This window comes from Protopterus annectens, chromosome 4.part0 (assembly GCF_019279795.1).
Source record: "Protopterus annectens isolate FY-2018-M chromosome 4.part0, PAN1.0, whole genome shotgun sequence".
NCBI classification, from domain to species: Eukaryota; Metazoa; Chordata; order Ceratodontiformes; family Protopteridae; genus Protopterus; species Protopterus annectens.
The window spans coordinates 581,516,116-581,535,908 of record NC_056733.1 but is presented as its reverse complement, the minus strand read 5'-3'; the positions used below and the strand labels follow the sequence as shown (position 1 = coordinate 581,535,908).

Here is a 19,793-nt window from a genome sequence, read left to right as displayed (position 1 = left end):
ATTATGGTTTATACACCTACTTCACAGTCAGCCATCCCAGAATACCCATTATTTATGGATTACCGAAAATGCATAAAGATGCTATCAACCCCCCCCCCCTCCGACCTATAGTTTGGGGAGAAGAGTGGCTGACTGAGCCCATCTCTATACATGTCGAAAAGCAACTTAGATTGGTTCTTGATACCATCACAACTGTGTTGAAAGACACTATGCAGTTCCTACAAGACCTGTATCAATGGTCAAAAAATTTGGATGATTTGAATGACATTTTGTTTGTAACATTAGATGTTAATTCACTCTTTACGGTCATTCCAAATGATGTAGGAATAGATAGTGTAAGGCTTTTTTTGACGTCTGACAGTTTTTTCTAATTCAGCGGTAGAGGTATTGTGTGCACTACTGGATCTAATAGAGAGTAATGTTTGCATTTTTGAATCGGAATATTTACTGCAAAAACTGGGGGTTGCAATGGGCATGGCATGTGCCAACTCTTACGCCAGTATTGTTTTTGCATATTGGGAAAAGCAGTCAGTTTTTACAGATGCTAGGTTTAGATCACGTGAAATTTTATAAATGATTTGTGGACGATGTCTTTTTTTTTATGGTCTTAAGAAGCGGGTAAGCTGCGAAAGCGCTCACCAGTTTGGCTTGTGTACACCTATTATTGTTATTAAAACTGCTTTTACTCAGCTTCAGCCTTCTGGATGTACGTTTTTGGAATATTTTTGTGTGTTTGTGTTAAGAGTTGGACACATGGTTTGTGTGTTAGAGTGTTATCAGTGAGGCTGTATAGGAGAGTGTGGATAAGTATATTTAATGTGTGTTTTGCAAGTGGTTGGCAGTATCAGAGTCTTTGTGGTCAGGGGAATGTTGTAATTGCATGTGGAAATGGAAGACTGATGTTATTCCTTTACATGTTTGGTGCAATGTATGTGTGAAAAGCATGAAAATGCTGTTGTACAAGATTAGCATGAGTATTCCAAGCAGCACTTACTTCAAGATACATGCAGTTTTGGAGTTGAGAGGGCATACGAGGCATGCTCCTCCCAGTAGGTGAAGGAGAATTTAACTCCAATGTAAGAAGTGTGTGTGAAACAACTTGCAACATTACTACATGATCAGAAACTCGTGAATAATCCATTTGGTGAAAAAAGTGCTCAGCTTAGCAGGGCTAAAATAGTAGTGTAGTAAATTGGGAAGAAATTTCCATCTCTCGCATGCTTCACAAGTAAATGTTCACTTTGTCTAGTAAACGTTTGCATGCGTTTGTTCTCTCTCAAGTAAACCTTTGAAATCACTCCCTCCCTTGTTAGCAAATATAGGGCCTTCTCCAAATCTGATCAGTATATCTGTGCTATTATGAAAAAAAATCTTCATTTGTTTTTATCACTAGCTTTGATTTTTTTAGAATTAACAGAAAATAAAAGGTTTGTTTTTCAGAGCCTGTTAAATTCAGTGCATTTAGTACCACCTGTATAGTAAATAGAGAAAAATAATATCCAACTTCAAATCTCGTTTTGAGGGAATAGATTGCATTTCAGAAATGTTCATTGTCAGTGGTCATTTCTCTGTCTTGACATGCTAACTTTAACAATATTGTATTTAAGAAAATGGGGACGCATACTGTAGTATATGTCCTTCTCTTCATATGCTGCTGTATGCATAACATGTGGGAGTCTGCCTCTGGTTGACTCGTATGTCCGGCCATTTTACAAAAGATAAATGCGAAGGTACATGCGACAGCCCACATGACTCAGCAAACGTCTGCCATAAACTGACATCAGGTATAAAGTGCACATCAGCACGCACCTACCTCAGAACCTTTCTGCCACCTGTGTGACTCCCAACTCTGATAGTCGCTCACTTGCAATAGTGACTTTGTGCTTGTCTGCATTCAGATAAGTACCCCATAGGAGTTTTTGTTGCTTTCTTGCTACTGTGTTATGGGTTAATGTCAGGTAGAAAGGGCAAGTGTCGGTGCAGAAGTCTGATTCCACTTAAAGATTCACACAAGCTCTGCCTAGTCTGTCTAGGCCAAGACCACAACCGTACAACTTATGAGATATGTCAGGCATTTGTGCCTAAAACTCTTAGGAGCTGCCTGGCTGCTCTAAAACTTTAACTAGAGAATCAGCATTTGAAATGCTTAGCTAAAGACATGGACCCGACGTAGGGAACTTTGGAAGAGCCACCCACAAAAAAGGCCAAAAAGTCTAGGCCTGATCCAATGACTGCGCCCTCTTTTCCGACCATACCTCTCGAGGTTGGTGAAGGCCCGGAGTCTGTGTCAGAATCCACAGACCTTCCACTGATGAGTACCCAAGGAGGAAGCAGTTAAGGAGGCTGCCAGCACATCCCTGAGGGAGTCCCAGGTGTCCGATTAGGGCAGTGGGGGGGAACCAAGGCTTATCTCTGTGGGCCTGTGTGGGATTTCCCAAATTGTTGTTCGGTAGGATATGTCGTAGAATGTCACCCGACATCCGGCCCTCCTTATCTTCATCTAATCTCACACACTTCTGTGTCAGATGCTCCCAAAAAGAAGTAGAAGAAAAAAAGACATACTGCTCCTTTTCAGCTGACTGACTGTCAGGCTTTTACCCAAGGCCTGCTTAATGCCTTCCTAGCCCTTACACCAGGCTTGTGCTCCTGCCTAGGTCCCTTCAGTCTCCACTCCAAAGAGTAAAGTGTTGCCTGATATTTCCTCTGAGAAAGAGGATTCTTCAGGGGATGAATCCGTCACTTACACTTCACAAATTGCTTTTCCTCTGAAGTATGCTTCCCCAGAGGAGGAGTCAAATGGAACTGATTCCCCTGGAGAAGACATTACATTTGGAGGGACAATGGTTCAAATCTAAACTGATGGACGCACCCTTGGGTAACAAAGTTTGTTTGGTTCATCAGCTGCTGAGCTATTTAAGGCCCTTCAGGCAAAGGGCAAAGAACTTCAGGACCTAAGGCACATATTCGTGTCTCCAGTTCCTCACTTCCAGAGGAATTGCGCAGCAAGAACAACCTTTGTGAGAAGGCCTTCTACACATATTTCCTCCAAAGGGAAAAAAGATTCCAGGAAGCAGACCCTTTCCAGGTCTTCTCCCTCTACTCCAGCTGAAAAACAGCCTTTTCAGACTACACCTGGTAGTGTGTATCTACCAGGCTCAAGGCCCAGCTACCCTCTCTCCCTGCGTCTCTCCGTGTCCTTCCCTGCTTGGAACTACGGCCCCAAGAGTGTTCACAAAGTGTCTAGCCCCAGCCATTGCCTTTGCCAGAATGCAGGGGATCCAACTCTTCCCTTATCTGGATGATATTCTCATCCAGGCATTGTCCCCGCAGATGGTCCACAACAGTACCTAGACTACACCATCTCCCATCTGAGACGCCTGGGGTTTACCATAACCTTCAAAAATATTCTCTGACTCCCTCCCAGGATCATGTGTTCTTAGGATCCAGGATTCTCACAGGACAAATGATGGCTTGTATTCCTCATGACAAGAGTCTGTCTCTCACCTCTTATTTCCAGGGAATTCTTTCTCTCAGACCCTGCTGACCAGGGAGTTTCTGAGGCTTCTGGGATACATGGCCTCTACCATTCCTGTGGTACCCTTAGCAAGGTTACACATGAGGAAATTTCAGTGGTACTTAAGGACAGTCTGGAAACAATACCTGCGCCCTCTGGAGTTTATGGTGCCCCTTCTTCCCTGCCTATCCGGGGAACTAAAGCGGTGGATTACCCAAATTTATGCCAGTCCAGGTCTCCCCCTACACCCCCCCAGTCAGGATCTGTACACAGATGCTTCAGACTCAGGTTGGGGGCAACCTTAGGAGACTGGACAGTGAGGGAGACAACAAAAAGGGTACACATCAACATCAAGGAGATGAGAGCCGTGATATTTGCCCTCCAAATCTTCAAAGTTCAAATCCTCCCAGGAATGCAGAGATGGTACACAGACAACACAACTGTACTGTGGTACATCAACAAATGGGGGAGACAATGTCCTACCTCCTATGTATATTAGCTGTGCAGGCATGGGAGATGGCCATCAGAGACAAGTATCCCTTCTAGCCATCTACATACCCTCAACTGAGAATGTGATGTCAGATGCTCTAAGCAGGTCCATGACACCATCCCACGAATGTATGTTAAACAGGGATGTATTCCTGGACCTGGTCCATCGATGAGGTATACCTCAGATAGTTCTGTTTATCTCCCCCATGAACAGACAACTCCCAACTTACTGCATCAGGATATTCACCCCCAGGGCATGGAAGGTGGATGCTTTTTCCTTCCCATGGAAGGGGATGTTCGCTTATACATCCCCCCCTTCCCTCTCATACAAAAAGTTCTGCTGAAGATTCAAAGAGAGCAACCTCAAATCTTGTTGGTGACCCCCTTTTGATCAAAGTAGCACTGGTTCCCCCTTCTGCATCATCTAGCCAATGGCAGTCACCACAGGTTACCCCTTAGATTGGACCTACTCGCACAGGAGAAGGGAACTTTCATACACCCACAAATATCCACCCTGAATCTTACACTGTGAGTGACAGGGCATTGATTCTCTTTAGATAATTTATAGTGAGGACGTGCTTCAGGATATGCAGGAGGCCAGAAAATCCTACCTGTCCAAGTGGAAATGGTTTTCTGTTTGGTGTCTAAAACAACAACTTCAACCACTCAGCTGGCCTGAATAACAGAGACTTCGGATTTCTGCATCGGATGTTGTCCCTTCTTCCATGACATCAGGTCGTCAGGGGTATAAAACCTGCAGATGACGCCATTACATCAGTCTTTCTTGCCATGTGGTACTCGAATCAGAAGCAGTTCGCAAGTGCTGGTCGGCCAACTTCTGAAATTTTCGTTTTCGAATTTCAGACCTGAAGTCTTCAAAAAGATCCCATTGGGGATCTTTTTTTCTTGCTCTAACCAATGTCAGAAAAAATTCTTTGGAAAGCAAATACGTCATAGAGATTTTCATTCTTACTGCATCACCTGTTTAGGCCCGAACCACGACATCCCTCGCTGTCAGTTTTGTGCCTTGTTCAACGCCCGAACTATTCGTCGTCGGGCTATTTTTTGTAGCTAAATACTTTCGTTCTCAATATCCGTACTCTGAAATGGCTTTGTTAAGCTATCCGACTACTGATCTTCCAAAAACACGTAAGGATAAAGACTGAGACAGAGCGCATAGGTCCATAACTGCTGACGATGCTTCCGATAAGCTAGTCGCCAGTCCGACGGTACTCAGTGAGGTGCTTTTGCAGCCCTTGATACCAGCTACTACAGGTTCGCAGGCCTCTACTGAGACCCATTCGGAGTCCAGCATGCTGCGAGATGCTTCTTCGACTATGGAACCTGCGGATGTCTCTACTTGGATGGGTCCGGAGCCACTGTGTAGACACCAGCTTCTGAGGGTGTTTTCAGGCCTACCGATTTTCATATCAAACCGACGACTTTGTTTCAAGCTAAGAATACCAAATTCCTCAGGCCTAAAGCTCGCACTTATTACCTTAATTAGAGGAAGCCAGCCTTCCCCCTCTAAGAGTCCTAGAACTGATTTTCTTTCTGATTCTTCTGATCAGGAATCTGATACCTCTGTTCCTTCTGACTACCAGGATTTACCCCTATCTAGTTATGAGGATTCATTCCCTCTACTTCCCCTCCAGAAGATTTTTTTTTTGGTGAAACCTTGCATACCCTTAGGGAGCATTTCCGCTGGGAAAGCCAGGACTATTCTCACTCCAAAAAGAGACTTGGGGAATTTTTAAACCTGCCTCAACACAGGCCTCTAGCTGTTACTCCTGTTCTGGAGATTGTAGATGATGTTTTCTTGGAATCCAGCCTTACCCCAGACACTTTGCCTCCAGCTCCCAGGAAACCTGACAGGTACTACAGAGTACCTGACTCTCTCAAATTCCTTTTCAAGAATCCAACTGCAGATCAAGAGACCATTTCCCAATGATCAAAAGGCATTAATGCTGCTACTGCCAAAAATCTTACCCCTTCTGATAGGGACTCTAGAGCTGTAGACAGATTGGGTAAGAAGGTATATACTTCTGCTACTTTGGCCATTAGGGCTTTAAATTGCCAGTTTCATATGTTAAAGTATCAGCAGCATGTTATGGGATTAATTAAACAGGAAATTATGTTGATTCCTGACTGTGCTGAACATAGATTTACAAGAGTTAATGCATTTTGCTGACCAAGTAGGTAAACGTACTTTGCAAAGTGGTTTTGATGCTTTAGAAGCATCTTGCAGGGCTGCTGTCACTGGGTCTGTACTTAGAAGGCATGCTTGGCTTAAGGAATAAAACTTGTCAGGTCATGTTAAAGCTAAATTACTGGATGCACCCTTACACCAAGAGCGCCTTTTTGGCAACAAAGCAGAAGAAGTCCTCAAAAGGATGGAGGAAAAAGCTAAATCTTTGCAAAGTGTTAAAGATTTCTTACAAGTAAAGCCACCTAGATTCAGTAGGCATTGGCCTTCAAAGAACTGGTCCTTTCCAGTCCCTTCCAGGCCTTCTCAGCCCAAACCCAGGAGCAGCAGACCACCAAGACTTCAGTCTCAGGCTGTGCACAGATCTAAGCAGTGGGGGGGCCCCACTTCCAAAGCAGGGAGTAGTAAGCCACCCTCTATGGAAAAATGGCACAATGACTTATCCTTAACTCTACCAAGCCTTTCTCAACTACTTGCTCCCTTAGGAAGAAAGCTGGCCCTGCATGCAGGAAACTGGGAACTCATTACCCAAGACAAATGGGTTTTAAACATAGTTTCCCTAGGATACAGATTCCACTTCCACTCACTCCCAACCCCAAGTGGATGGCCAGATCTCCCCCAAAAACAAGTGCTTTCTCTCCTCAGTATCAGGGCTATTCAGCCTGTCCCCAGCAAAACAAAGGGGACAAGGTTTTTATTTAAGACTGTTCCTGGTTCCCAGAAAAGAAAACTTCTGACGTCCTATCCTGGACCTTTCTATTCTCAACACCTTCCCGGTGGTTCCAAAATTCAAAATGCTAACTCTTCAGCAGCTTCTTCCTATGCTAGCCAAGGATGCCTGGCTGGCAACTTTATACTTAAAAGAAGCGTACCTGCACATCCTAGTACGGGAATCCTGCAGAAAATTCCTACGCTTCAGGGCAGGCACCATGCACTATCAGTTCTCTGCACTTCCCTTTGGCTTATCTACTGCGCCCAGGGTATTCACAAAGTGCCTAGCTCCTGCCATTGCATTTTGCAGGCAGATAATTATTCAGATTTACCCATACTTGGATGATTGCCTGATTCAGACAGAGAGTCAGGACTTGCTATTACAGCACCTGGCATTTGTAAAGAGACTTCGAACTTCACTGGGGTACACCATCAATGAGAAGAAATCACACCTATTACCCTGCCAACAGATTGTATTCCTGGGAGCAAGCTTGAACACAACTTCCCAGATGTCATTCCTCACTCCAGAGAAACAAGTTCATTTGACAACCTACTTCAAACTACTGGCCACAAAAAACAGCTATCTGCAAGGAAAATCCTGCAAGCCCTGGGGTTCATGGCCTCTTGCATTGTGTTAATTTCATATGCAAGACTGCATATGAGGAAACTTCAATGGCATCTAAAAAGTATATGGTGTCAACATTCTCAGGACCTGGAAACAATGATTCCTGTTATTCCTTGTCTAAGGGCAGAGTTCCTTTGGTGGGCAGAGGCATGCTACCACAACAAGGGACTCCCTTTCACTCTACCCCCTGCCGCCCAAACCCTAACAAAAGAGGCATCAGACTATGCATAGGGGGCTCACATGACAGGGCAGTGCATCCAGGGAAAATGGAACCCAAAACAGATGCACCTGCATATCAATCAAAAATAAATGTTAACTGTACAGAATGCTTTGACAGCCTTCAGAGACCTTATTCTTCCAGGACAACTATTGGTAAAGACAGACAACACCACAGTTACGTGGTACATAAATAAGCAGGGGGGAACACATTCCTACCCACTCTGCAGACTAGTCATGGCTCTGTGGAATACAGCCTTGAGCTACCAAGTGAACCTACAAGCTCAGTTCCTGCCAGGCAAACTAAATTCACTGGCAGACTACTTAAGCAGAAATCTCATGGACCCACATGAATGGAAACTGGAACCCAAAATATTCAAGCTCTTGAGGAACAAATGGGGGACACCAGAGGTAGACCTGTTTGCCTCCCCTCAGAACTACCAGTTGAACAAATTCTGCACCAGAACTCCCCACAGTCAAGCTTGGAAAGTGGGATGCCCTGTCATTTATCTGGGAAAGCCTCTCAGTTTATGCCTTCCCCCTCTGCCTCTCTTCTCAAAGTTTCTACTAAAGAGCAAACAGAAAAAGCCAACGGCAATTCTGATTGCACCAGACTGGCCACACCAGCAGTGGTATCCCCTTTTGCGCAGTCTGACAGTGCTACGACCTTGGCACCTGCCTCAGACCCCTTTCCTGCTGTTCCAGCAGGTTGGCCAGATTCTGCACCCTCCGCTTCAAACCCTGAACCTTGCAGCCTGGCTAATTCCCTGAGCTCACCTCCAGCAACCCTCAGTAAGCAGGTGCTGGATGTTATTCTTGAGGCAAGGAGGCCTAGTACTAGAAAATCCTATTCAGAAAAGTGGAAAAGATACTGTTCCTGGAGCCAGGCTCAGAGGATGGGCACAGTGGTGCTCAGCTTACCTCATATTCTAGATTATTTAACAGAAATGCTCCACAAGGACCTATCTTTCTCTTCAATTAAGATTCATGCCTCTGTGTCATATCAGCACATTATAATACCGAGCCACCCCTCTTCTCTCATCCCCTGCTAAAACAATTCCTTAGAGGGGCCAAAAATTTAAGACCCCCCCCCCCCAGGAGGGCTCCCACTCCAGCCTGGGACCTTAACTTTGTATTGGAAAAACTCACTCTTCCTCCCTTTGAACCATCTGCTACAGCAGAGCTGAAATTCCTTTCTTGGAAAACAGCTTTACTTCTAGCAAAACTTCAGCAAGAAGAGTGTCTCAACTGCAGGCCCTCATGGCAGTGGAACCCTTCATTATCTTCCATGCGGACAGGGTTTCCCTCAGGACTAATACATCCTTTATGCCCAAGGTGGTGTCTAGTGTGGCTCTAAACCAGTCCATTCATTTGCCTACTTTTTTCCCTAATCCTCAGAGTAAACGGGAAAGAATACTGCATTCTCTGGACGTACACAGACAGTTTAGATTCTATTTGGACAGGACTAAGCCTCTCAGAAAACCTGACCGCTGCTAGTTTGCTTTGCTGCAGGGGCAGAGGGGAAGGCCATTTCAAAGCAATCCATTTCCAAATGGATTGCACATTGCATTCATTTCTGCTACAAACACCATGGAAAACCTACCCCACAGGGGATAAGAACACATTCCACCAGGCTGCATCTACCTCTACTGCATTTCTCAGGAGTCCCTACCAGGGACATCCTGAAAGCTGCAACCTGGAGCTCTGTACATACTTTCACCAAACATTACCACCTGCCTATCTTTTCTACATCCAGAGCTGGGATTTGCCACAGCAGTCTTACAGGGCCTTATTGCTAGCCCTAATGCTCGTTAACTACCTCCACCCTTCCTTAACTTTGGGAATCAACCCAAATGTGATGACTGTAACAGTGAAACATGAAGAACATAGTACAGTTGTGTACATTTACCATAAATGTAGATGTTCGAGTGTATTCATTGTTGCAGTCCTGGTTACCCTCCCTCCAGCCCCCTGACTTCACTTGACTTTTACCTTTCCTCCTTGTTTGGCATATATTATATCATGTGTATCTGCTTTTTGCTGGGGGTGTTCCATTCCATATAATTGCTTCCTATTATGGGGACACCTGACATCTGGGGCAAGAAAAACTGATGTAATGGTGTTGGCTCCATGTTTTATACCCCTGACGACCTGACGTCATGGAAGAAGCGACAGCATCTGATGCAGAAATCCGAAGGCTCTGGTATTCAGGCCGGCTGAGGGATACCTGCAGACAGATAACCCAAATGTGCTGACTGCAACAGTGAATACATTCTGAACATCTACATTTATGGTAAGTGTACACAACTTTACTTTCTGTCTTACCTGTGTGAACTGATGAACACTGGCTTGTCATATTCTTCCATTAAGGCATACCTATCTGCCACCTCAGCATGTTTGCCTCTCTCCCCTCCTTTGGCTTCCAGACTAGAAGTCAAGCTCTTTTTAAAAGGTTTCTACATGTTAGACCTCCAAGGAAACCTATTCCCCCTCCTTAGGATCTTAATTTTGTATTGGAAAAACTGACCTTACCACTCTCTAAGTACTGCACTCTCCAACACTGCACATGGAAAACCATTCTTTTGGTGGCCATTAGTTCAGCCAGAAGGGTCTCTGAACTGCAAGCCCTCATGGCCTCTCCCCCTTTATGGTTTTCCACAAGGACAGGGTTTCCCTATGTACTAACCCATCCTTCATGCCCAAGGTAGTTAACGAACTTTCCCTTAATCAGGCCATCAATCTTCCTACCTTCTTCAACACAGACCTGTAGTGAAAGGGTCCTCCACTCTGTGGATATACACAGAACTTGGATACTGTTGGGCCAAAACCAAATCCATTTGTAAGTCAGATAGGCTCTTATCACCCAAGAGCCCTGGGACACCCTGTTTCCAAGCAAACCATTTCCTCCTGCATTTCTAAAACGGTTTCCTTTTGCTACACAGCCCATGGCAAAAGGCCCCCCTTCACAGTGAAGGAACAGTCCACTAGGGTGGTGTCCTCCTTTGGGGCCTTCTTTAAGGGTTTGGATACAGCTGCCATTTTAGAAGCTGCTACATGTTCATCTGTTCACACCTTCACCAAACACTACAAGTTGGATATCATTTCCAGGTCCAGAACAGGTTTTTACCAAGGCCAATCTTCATGGCTTTGTGGAAAATGTCTTTTTTCCTGTCCTCAATAGCATGAGCTTTTGCATTCTCCCTCATGTTATGGATACAGCAGCATGTGAATAGAAGGACATAGTATAGTTGTGTAAAGTCTTACCATAACTTTAGATGTCCTTCTCTTCTATATGCTGCCATATAGTAACCCACCCTGCCTTTCCCCTGACGCTTGCCTGACTCCTGAGTACCTACTCCGTAGTCGCTGGCTCCTTGGCGGCATCTAGTTTAGAAGTAGGTGCATGCTGACGTCCGCTTTATACATGACTTCTGTTTGTGGCCAGTGTTCACTGAGTGATGCTGGCCATCGCACATATCTTCACAGTAGCATTTATGTTTTGTAGAATGGCCAGACGTACGAGTCAACCAGAGGCAGACTCCCACATGTTATGGATGCAGCAGCATATAGATGAGAAGTACATCTAAAATGATATTAAGATTTTACACAGCTATACTATTTTGGTGATAAGAGTTTTCAACTTTAACGTTTTTACACATAAAGTGTCTAAATAGACTTAACAGAATTATTGAACTTGCAGGTAAAATGAAGGAATGAAGGGAGTGCATAATAAAATTCATATACCATATAACATTGGCTAGTAATTCTGTGGAACCACTGTATACCAAAAATATCTCATCTGTGTAGCAACTATAATATTTTATATTGAAAAGCAAGTCACCACCGTACATGAAATTTCCCTCCCCGAAACGCACAGTCATATTGGCTTAAATAGTGCCATTGGAGTGTCCATGTGTACTTCTGCAAGTTGATGGAAAGATTTGTCTTACACACATGCACACACTCACTATATGTATGTGCACATTTTTAGGACACAAAATGGGAAATCACTAAGGATCAAGGTATTGGTATTTGCAAGTTGTTCACTCTTCAGAAAGATTTTTTGTAATATTTTAATTCCTTAGCTGTGTATTCTGTACATAGAGTAGAGCTGATTATCTTAGCACTGCACAGCTGAATATATAGTTTGTGAGCAGTTTATTGTTGCTAGGATTAAGATTGTAAATCTTTTCCGCAAGTAAATCAGTTTGTTTAGTGTAGTTAAAGTGAATTAATTACTTTTTTTAGTAGCCATCTTTAATTCTTATCACTTTTTATTTCTGCTTCAGTGAATACATACATTGCTTAGTTATATTAATTACTTGCTATAAATTCAGTAAAGTCGTGTCATTTATTATATTTTGAACAGTATGTATTTTTCCTTCTTTCTAACAATAGTGCATACTGAGTTGGAAGTCACCCTGCATTTAGTTCATTGAATTGGATCACACAATGTCTTTATTATTGATATTACTGCCAAATTTGACCATGGTCGCTGTTACATTTGGTTGATAATTTTAAGACTCTGACACCTTTCCATCACATTAGGTGAATGTCTCTTGTAACATATAGACTACACTCTGCCTCAGTAACACAAGAAGAGCTCTGAGTGCTGTTAACCTGAAGGTATTTGGGTGTAGAACTGACATGACAAAAGGATAGTTTGGGGGTGGTAACAAGCTAAATGAGAAACTTACTTCAGGTTATGCACAAATGAAACATTGCACCATATTTTGTTTTCAGATTTTGGGTGGACTGCTTTAAATGTAACTCTTGAGATAACACTGTATTCAGCTAAAATGCCATATTGAATTATAGCATTATATCAATCAGGTGTGCATCAACCCAGTGAAAATATAGTTGGTATATTTTAGTTACCTTCCTCTATCTCTCCAGGGACTTTTTCCATCACTGCATCTTGTAGTCTGAGCTTGTTTTTAGGAAATATACCTTATACCTGGTATATAATACAGTAAAGGAATTTGATAGTATGAGACAAGTTTTATTTTGAGACCTCAAGTAATATGTCTTCTACTTCTTTGTCTCTGTTCTTATAATATTGTCACATCTAATGTGAATACATTGTCACTGTATACTATTGTAAATACATTTAAACACAAATATTGTACCGTGCACATACTAAATGCCTATATTACTTACTGAAGCCCTTTCATATAAACACTGTGTATATACTATTTGCTAGTAGCAATTAAATTAGAATAGTAGTACTTACTTAGAGATATGGCCTAAAGTTTGTTTTCCTTGCTCACTACTTTGCTCTCAAGTTGTGTAGTTACTGCATACCCTTTATGTAAATGTAAGCTCGAGGTCTTATCTGTAGCATTTACTTTTCCGAGTGGAGATACAGCATAGAAATGTTAGAACAGTGTTTGTCTCACAATTTTTATGTTACACTGTACTAAATAAAGTACTTTCTTGTCATTTATCTGGACATTTGGTTCAGGTCATGAATAAAAAAAGTGTCTTATACCAATCCAATAATCTGGCTAGCAAATAAAAAAGAAATGAATATACCTGCAGTAATTCTTCAAAACATTTAATTGCTGTCGCAAGACACATCTAAATATACACTGTACTTACAGGATCATTTTAATGGCAGATTTTTAATTATTGCTCAATTTACAGGGGAAGTGGTGAAGCCAAGCATGAATCGCATCTGTGCAAATATAATGGGCCACCTTAATCAGAAAGGGTTTTATGCTACACTACAGGTTTGTGTCTAGTTTTGTACTTTGCTGTTAGTTGATATTAAAGTTAGAAAACTTTGTAAATGAATATTAGTGTGATTGTTCACTCTCTTGGATTTTAACATTGTTTCAAATAGTGTTTTTGCTTTTCTGCATCTTTTTTTTCCACTTAAGTAAATCTGAATCACCACTCATTCTTAACATTTTGTCAAGCTTCTAATTAAGATTTTCATTAGAAAGTTAGCCACTGGCTTATTTTTAACATTAGCATGGTGACTGTTAGTGTATCCTTGCATGATAGTTTAATTATTATATGTAGAAATGAGGCTGAATGACTATACATCAGTAAAACATTTCATAAACATTTGCCAATTTTAAGCACTTTTGTTTAATGAAGAAAAATGACAATACTGATGTCAGATGGGCTTTACAGCTCATAAAAGTCAAACTTCTTTTAGTGGTTTGTTTAATCCTTATTTTCTGATGTTTTCAACATTTAAAGTTTAAGGCTGCACATGAAGACATAAAGTGTGCTTATAAAGGATAGTGATATGTGACACCAAGTTGGATGTTTCATTGGCTCCTGATTCTGTCACTTTTATATTGCCACGGTATTGAACCCAAGCCTAGTTTTTAAGCAAACCTCTCCAGTTTAAAATCCTGTATAGGAAATGCTGTCCATAGTTTACCACTATTCACAGCTGCTTGAAGAGTTGCCAGTTTGTGCAGAGGACAGTACCACTATAGGTCATCTAACCAGAGCTGCTCAGTGTTTGGCAAAGTTTGCCAGGTGTCTGGAGAGATTCTGCTGAAATCAAAAGCATCCACCGCTAAAACTTAAAAAATCAACACTTCTTGAGTTTTCTTTGCACTTAGCTTGAGTGTATTTTATCATTTTGCTGCCTCATTTTGCTGATTTTTACTTTATTTTTCTGCACTTAAAAAAAGCTGTTTTCTTGCTTTAAGTAGTTAGTATTTAGCATAGACTAGATTAATTTCTGCTGAATCTAGACTGTATTGTTACACTTGAGCACTGTTCTATCTGTCGTACATTAGGAGGGACCTGCCTGCACCCTTGTGGCAGAAGTGTGTTGTCTGAGTCTCATCTGAGTTGGAGATTACTGGAGGAAAACTCATTGTGTGCTTTCCCATTGATAGTTTAGCTTAAAAGTGTTTGTTGCCTTTATTTAAGTCTTGTGTTTGCGTGGGTTTACCCTCTTTTAACCGGAGCTGCTCAATGTTTGGCGACTTTTGCTAGAGTTCTGGAGAGATTCTGCTGAAATCCAAAGCATCCACTGCCACAGTTTGAAAAAATAAGTTCCTTGTGAGTTACTTTGCTGACTATTTTTTCATGTTGCTGCCTCATTTTGTTGATTTTTACTGTATTTTTCTGCACTTTAAGAAAGCTGTTCTGTTGCTTTAAGTAGTTAATGCATAGCATAGACTAGATTCAGATCTGGTTGAATTAGGATTGTATCATTATACTTGAGCACTATTCCAGCCGTTTATATTAGGAGGGCCCTGCCTGCACCCTTGCGGCAGAAGTGTATAGTCTGAGCCTCATCTGAGTTGGAGATTACTGGAGGAAAGTTCATTGTGTGCTTCCCTACTGGTAGTTTAATTTCACCTTTAAGACTCCTATTTGCCCATAGCTGTGCATAGCTCAATGGGTTGAGTGGTGCCCTGTATAAATGCAAATGCTTTGAAAGTCAATTTTCTCCTAGACATCTGTTAGTGAACCCTCCCAAGTTTCCCTGCTACGTTGTAGGAAACTCTTTTGCACACTGAGAAGCATTACCGTAGTTTTCACCCCTAGCTTTCAATAGAATAAGCCCCTTTGTTAATCCTATAGAAAAATCTGGTCAAACTAGCCCACTTCTCAGTAGTAATGATAAAAACCTGCCATAATGGAAGCTCAGTTTCCAACCATGTCTCCATCCAGCCTGATTGACATGGGCATCCTGAGGCAATGCAGTAATTGCCTCATGTATACTAACAACCATTTATTCCTAAAACAAGCAAATATAATATGTCAGAGATGTAATTACACTATGAATTTGGAATCAGTTATTTCACATAACAACAAATTGGAATGAACTGCAACCAAGAACCACTCTGGCAAAGGAAGGATCCCCAAACGACCTCCAATCAATAGCGTAAAAAGAACTTCTTTAATAAATTCCACTTCAAACGATAAAAACAGCAGAGTTCTCATCCAAAAGAAACAACACAGTAAAGTTAAGTGCTTTCACCTAGTTCAAATACCAGGCTTCTTCAGAACTCTGACCAAAGTAATTTACCCCATTAAATAGTTTGAAAAAACATCATGTGACAAACCCTCCAATGCAGTTAAAAAAATTAAAGATACAATGCATTCATTTATACAATTGTACAATGAGACCTGGTCCACTAAGTTAAAAGGTATTGGACAAAAAATGTCAAAATACAAATAGATGCAAGGTGTAAATCCAATGCATGATTCATACAGTACAAACAAAACACTTTAATAATCATTAACAATTACTAATTAAAATACACATTCCCAATCATAATCTGGCAGCTCTTACTTTTAAAACACTGCCTATATTAATGTTGTCATTTAGTTCCAGGGCTCTTCCAGCATCTAATTTAAGTTGCCAAAGCAACTCCCTATATTCCAATTTGGATTCCCAACTACCTCCCCGGGGATCCATACAAACCTCTTCAAGTACAAAAAACTTAATATCCATATTGTTACAATACTGGGAATGTTTGTATAAAGCATTAGTTTATTTCCCTGTACTCACTTCATATAAATGTTCGTACACTCTCCTGTTTAAAAACTTTTCTGTTTTCCCTACGTAAAAACTTGAGCATTGTATACACATGCCCAAGTAAACTACCCCTTTAGACTTACAGTTAAAATATTGGTGGGAATGAATGTTAAAATTTCCTGGATTGAATATACAGGGAACCCTGATTAAACATATAGGGGCATTGATGACAGGCCCCACACTTGTAGGTACCTTTCTTTTTCCTGACCTGCCCTAACGATTTAGCTACTCATCTCTCCATATAATCCTTAAGATTCATATCTCTTCTAATGAAATGGGGTTGAATAGGAAAAAAATCAGAAATTTCATCATTCACCTTTAAGACAGGCCAGTATTTAACAATGATCCTCTCTACTTCGGATGACGTTCCTGAAAAAGTGTGCACAAAGGAACATTCCTTAAGATCACTTTTTAAAGGGTCTTGGTCCAAGTCACCATTACCAGTCCCTAGTAAAGGAAAAAAAAATGTTATTCCTGTTCTCCATGACTTCCTTAAATATATTTTCAATCAGTTCCTCAGGATAACCTCTCTCCAAGAAGAGAATCTTAATGAAATCCACCTCTTTCAAGAATTCGTCCCTAGTACTAGTCATTCTAGAGGCCCTAATTAACTGGCCTTTCACTATTCCCCTTTTTTGATAAAAGAGATGTCCACTGTCAAAGTGCAAGTAACTGTTTGAAAATGTCTTCTTTCTAAAAATTTTTGACTGAAAACAATTGTTCTCATAATCCTTATACAGTGTGACATCTAAATAATCTAAACTTTCTTCCCTCGTAACCATAGTGAATTTCAGAAATTTGGTGGATTCATTAATATAATCAAAAAAATGTTCTAATTCTTCCTTTGACCCTCTCCACAACAAGCAAATATCATCTAAAAATCTGAAATATTTAATTATGTGGTGGGTCCAATCTGTTTGAAATATAAATTTTCAACTGCATTGGAGGGTTTGTCACATGATGTTTTTTCAAACTATTTAATGGGTTTAATTACTTTAGTCAGAGTTCTGAAGAAGCCTGGTATTTGAACTAGGTGGAAGCGCTTTACTTTACTGTGTTGTTTCTTTTGGATGAGAACTCTGCTGTTTTTATCGTTTGAAGTGGAATTTATTAAAGAAGTTCTTTTTACGCTATTGATTGGAGGTCGTTTGTGGATCCTTCCTTTGCCAGAGTGGTTCTTGGTTGCAGTTCATTCCAATTTGTTGTTTTCTGGTTTTGATGGCTGAAGGACAGGATTCCGACAAATTTATAGACACTCCTACCATTTTGAGAGATAACCAGGAGGTTATGGACAATGCTCTGGTTACAAGAAGTGAGTTTAACCAAGTAATGGCTTTGTTAACTCAATTGACTGGCAGTCTGCGAGAAAGGGGACCTGACACTGTTTCCTGTTTCCCGGGCAACCAGCAGCAGTGATCCGACGCTCTCAATACATGTAACGGACGTGCAACGACGTTTTCGCGGGCAGTCACAGAAGGCGAAGTTCGCTCTGGTGGTGCTATTAATGGCAAAATTGGTTGTGAATTCTACAGTGGGGAACATTAATAACAACAAAAACTCACCGGACTGTGGTGGGGTTGACTTTGGGAACAACGGAAGGAATGTTAATTTTAATTTCGAGACCTGGACCACAAAAAGATTTAACTTTAATGAAGGTACTTTTTCTCGTAAAACGAGTAATTTTGATGACCTTTTTAAAGGTTTTAGTGATAAATTATATTCATTTAAAGCTAATCAACTAGAAATTGATTATTTAAGAGAGTGTGTGCAAGTCAATAGAGTCCCTAAGGTGCTACGGATATTTAAATTTCCCAACGATGTAAATCCTGACAGTAATCTATATGAGCAGTTATGTGAAGTGTTTAACAGAACTGGTATAGAAGTTATGAATTTAATGATACAGGATTATGAAGCGTGGAGTGATGTTCTTTTAAAGGAACTTAACCATGTACATAAGAAATTATTAAATGATCAGCTAAATGGGAGAGAGAAAATTAAATATGACAATGTATTTAGGGAGGTAGACCATCATTGTGAAAAGATTATTGAAATGAAATAGAGAAAATCGGAGAGAGATTTGTTAGAATATTGGGAAGGAAGGGCCTATCCATTGGCTAAAACACACTATTCTTTTAACGATCAAGACAAAATGTTCATTAATGGTGAAAATGGTTATTCGAACAGTGATCACAACAATGACCCAGTTGGGGAATTCCCCACATTAAGAAGAAGTGAGAGGTTAGCTGAAAAGGAAAGGAAGCACTCTACACAGGATTTTCAGTATCAGAGGAGGGGAGGGAGATTCAGAGGGAGGGATTGGAATTATGGTCGGAATTAGACTACTTCATTGATCCAACCTCAGAGGAATATGTTTTCAGTGAAGTTAGGAATGAATTTCAAGTCCAGAACAGAGTTTGTAAAAGAGGGAATTTTATTATATTCACTTTTACGGACATTGACATTTCTGATGAACATTTTAATCTATTTACCAAAGGGTTTCAATTTGTTCCCCTCATGTCCAGGGATACTGGCAAATACAATTATTTATTTGAAACTTTTTATCAGACAGTTGAATTTCAGTATATTATTTAGGGGTCAGGAACAACAACAAAAATCCGAATTTTCGAGGGTGAGTACTTTCAACCCCCCCTACCCACCCATTTTTGAAAATATTTGAGGAATTGGTAGAGAAGAAAATTAGGCATCTTAACTATAAGGATGTTAAGAGTGGTAATTTTTCTGAAACTGATAAAGTTTTGCTATCCTTAAAAGAACAAAAATGCAGGGTAATGAAACCAGATAAGGGGGGTGGTGTGGTTTTAATGTAAAATTTTGACTATATGTATATGCAGAATATTTTATGCAGAATATTTTACAGGACATGGACAATTATGAGTTAGTCTCTCAAAATGAGATTAACATAGCTTATGCTAAGATAAAATTGTATTTATTTGATCATTTAATGCAAGGGAGTATAAATGATAAGCTTTACAATTTTTTACATGTCGACAAACCAAAAATCCCTATAATTTTTGGTATCCCCAAGACTCACAAAGGGATTGAAAATATTAAATTTAGACCCATAGTGGCTGGTGCAGGGGGTATAACTGAACCCTTAGCAATTTACGTTGATTCTAAGGTTAAGAAGTTTATAGCTTCAATAAAGCATATTTGTAAAGACTCATGGGAGTTTTTAAAGGGAATAAGGAAAGAACTTTTTAGCCAGGAGTTGCTGGAGTTGCTTATGGTGACAATTGATGTTATTGAATTGTTTCCGAGTATTCCCCATCAGGTAGGGTTAGAATGGTTTTCAGAAATTCTCTCTTTGGAATCTGGTTTGAACAACAATACTATTAATTTAGTAACTGAATTTACCGAAACTGTTCTTAAAAATAATTTTTTATATTTTAATGGAGAATATTACCATCAAAAGAAGGGGGTTGCTATGGGGGCATATTGTGCCCCATTATACACTAACTGTGTTTTATATTACTGGGAAAAGAAATTTATA

The 19,793-nt window shown here is 40.7% G+C and overlaps 1 protein-coding gene across 2 annotated transcripts in view; it reads left to right on the top strand.

Annotated features, from left to right (window-relative positions):
- Nucleotides 1-19,793, top strand: part of UBE3B (ubiquitin protein ligase E3B) — a 2,006,489-nt gene that overhangs the window by 285,873 nt on the left and 1,700,823 nt on the right. For both annotated transcript variants that reach the window (XM_044068510.1, XM_044068511.1), the window contains exon 8: nt 13,408-13,493. In XM_044068510.1, coding sequence (XP_043924445.1) covers nt 13,408-13,493 — 86 coding nt within the window. The remainder of the gene's footprint in view (nt 1-13,407; nt 13,494-19,793) is intronic.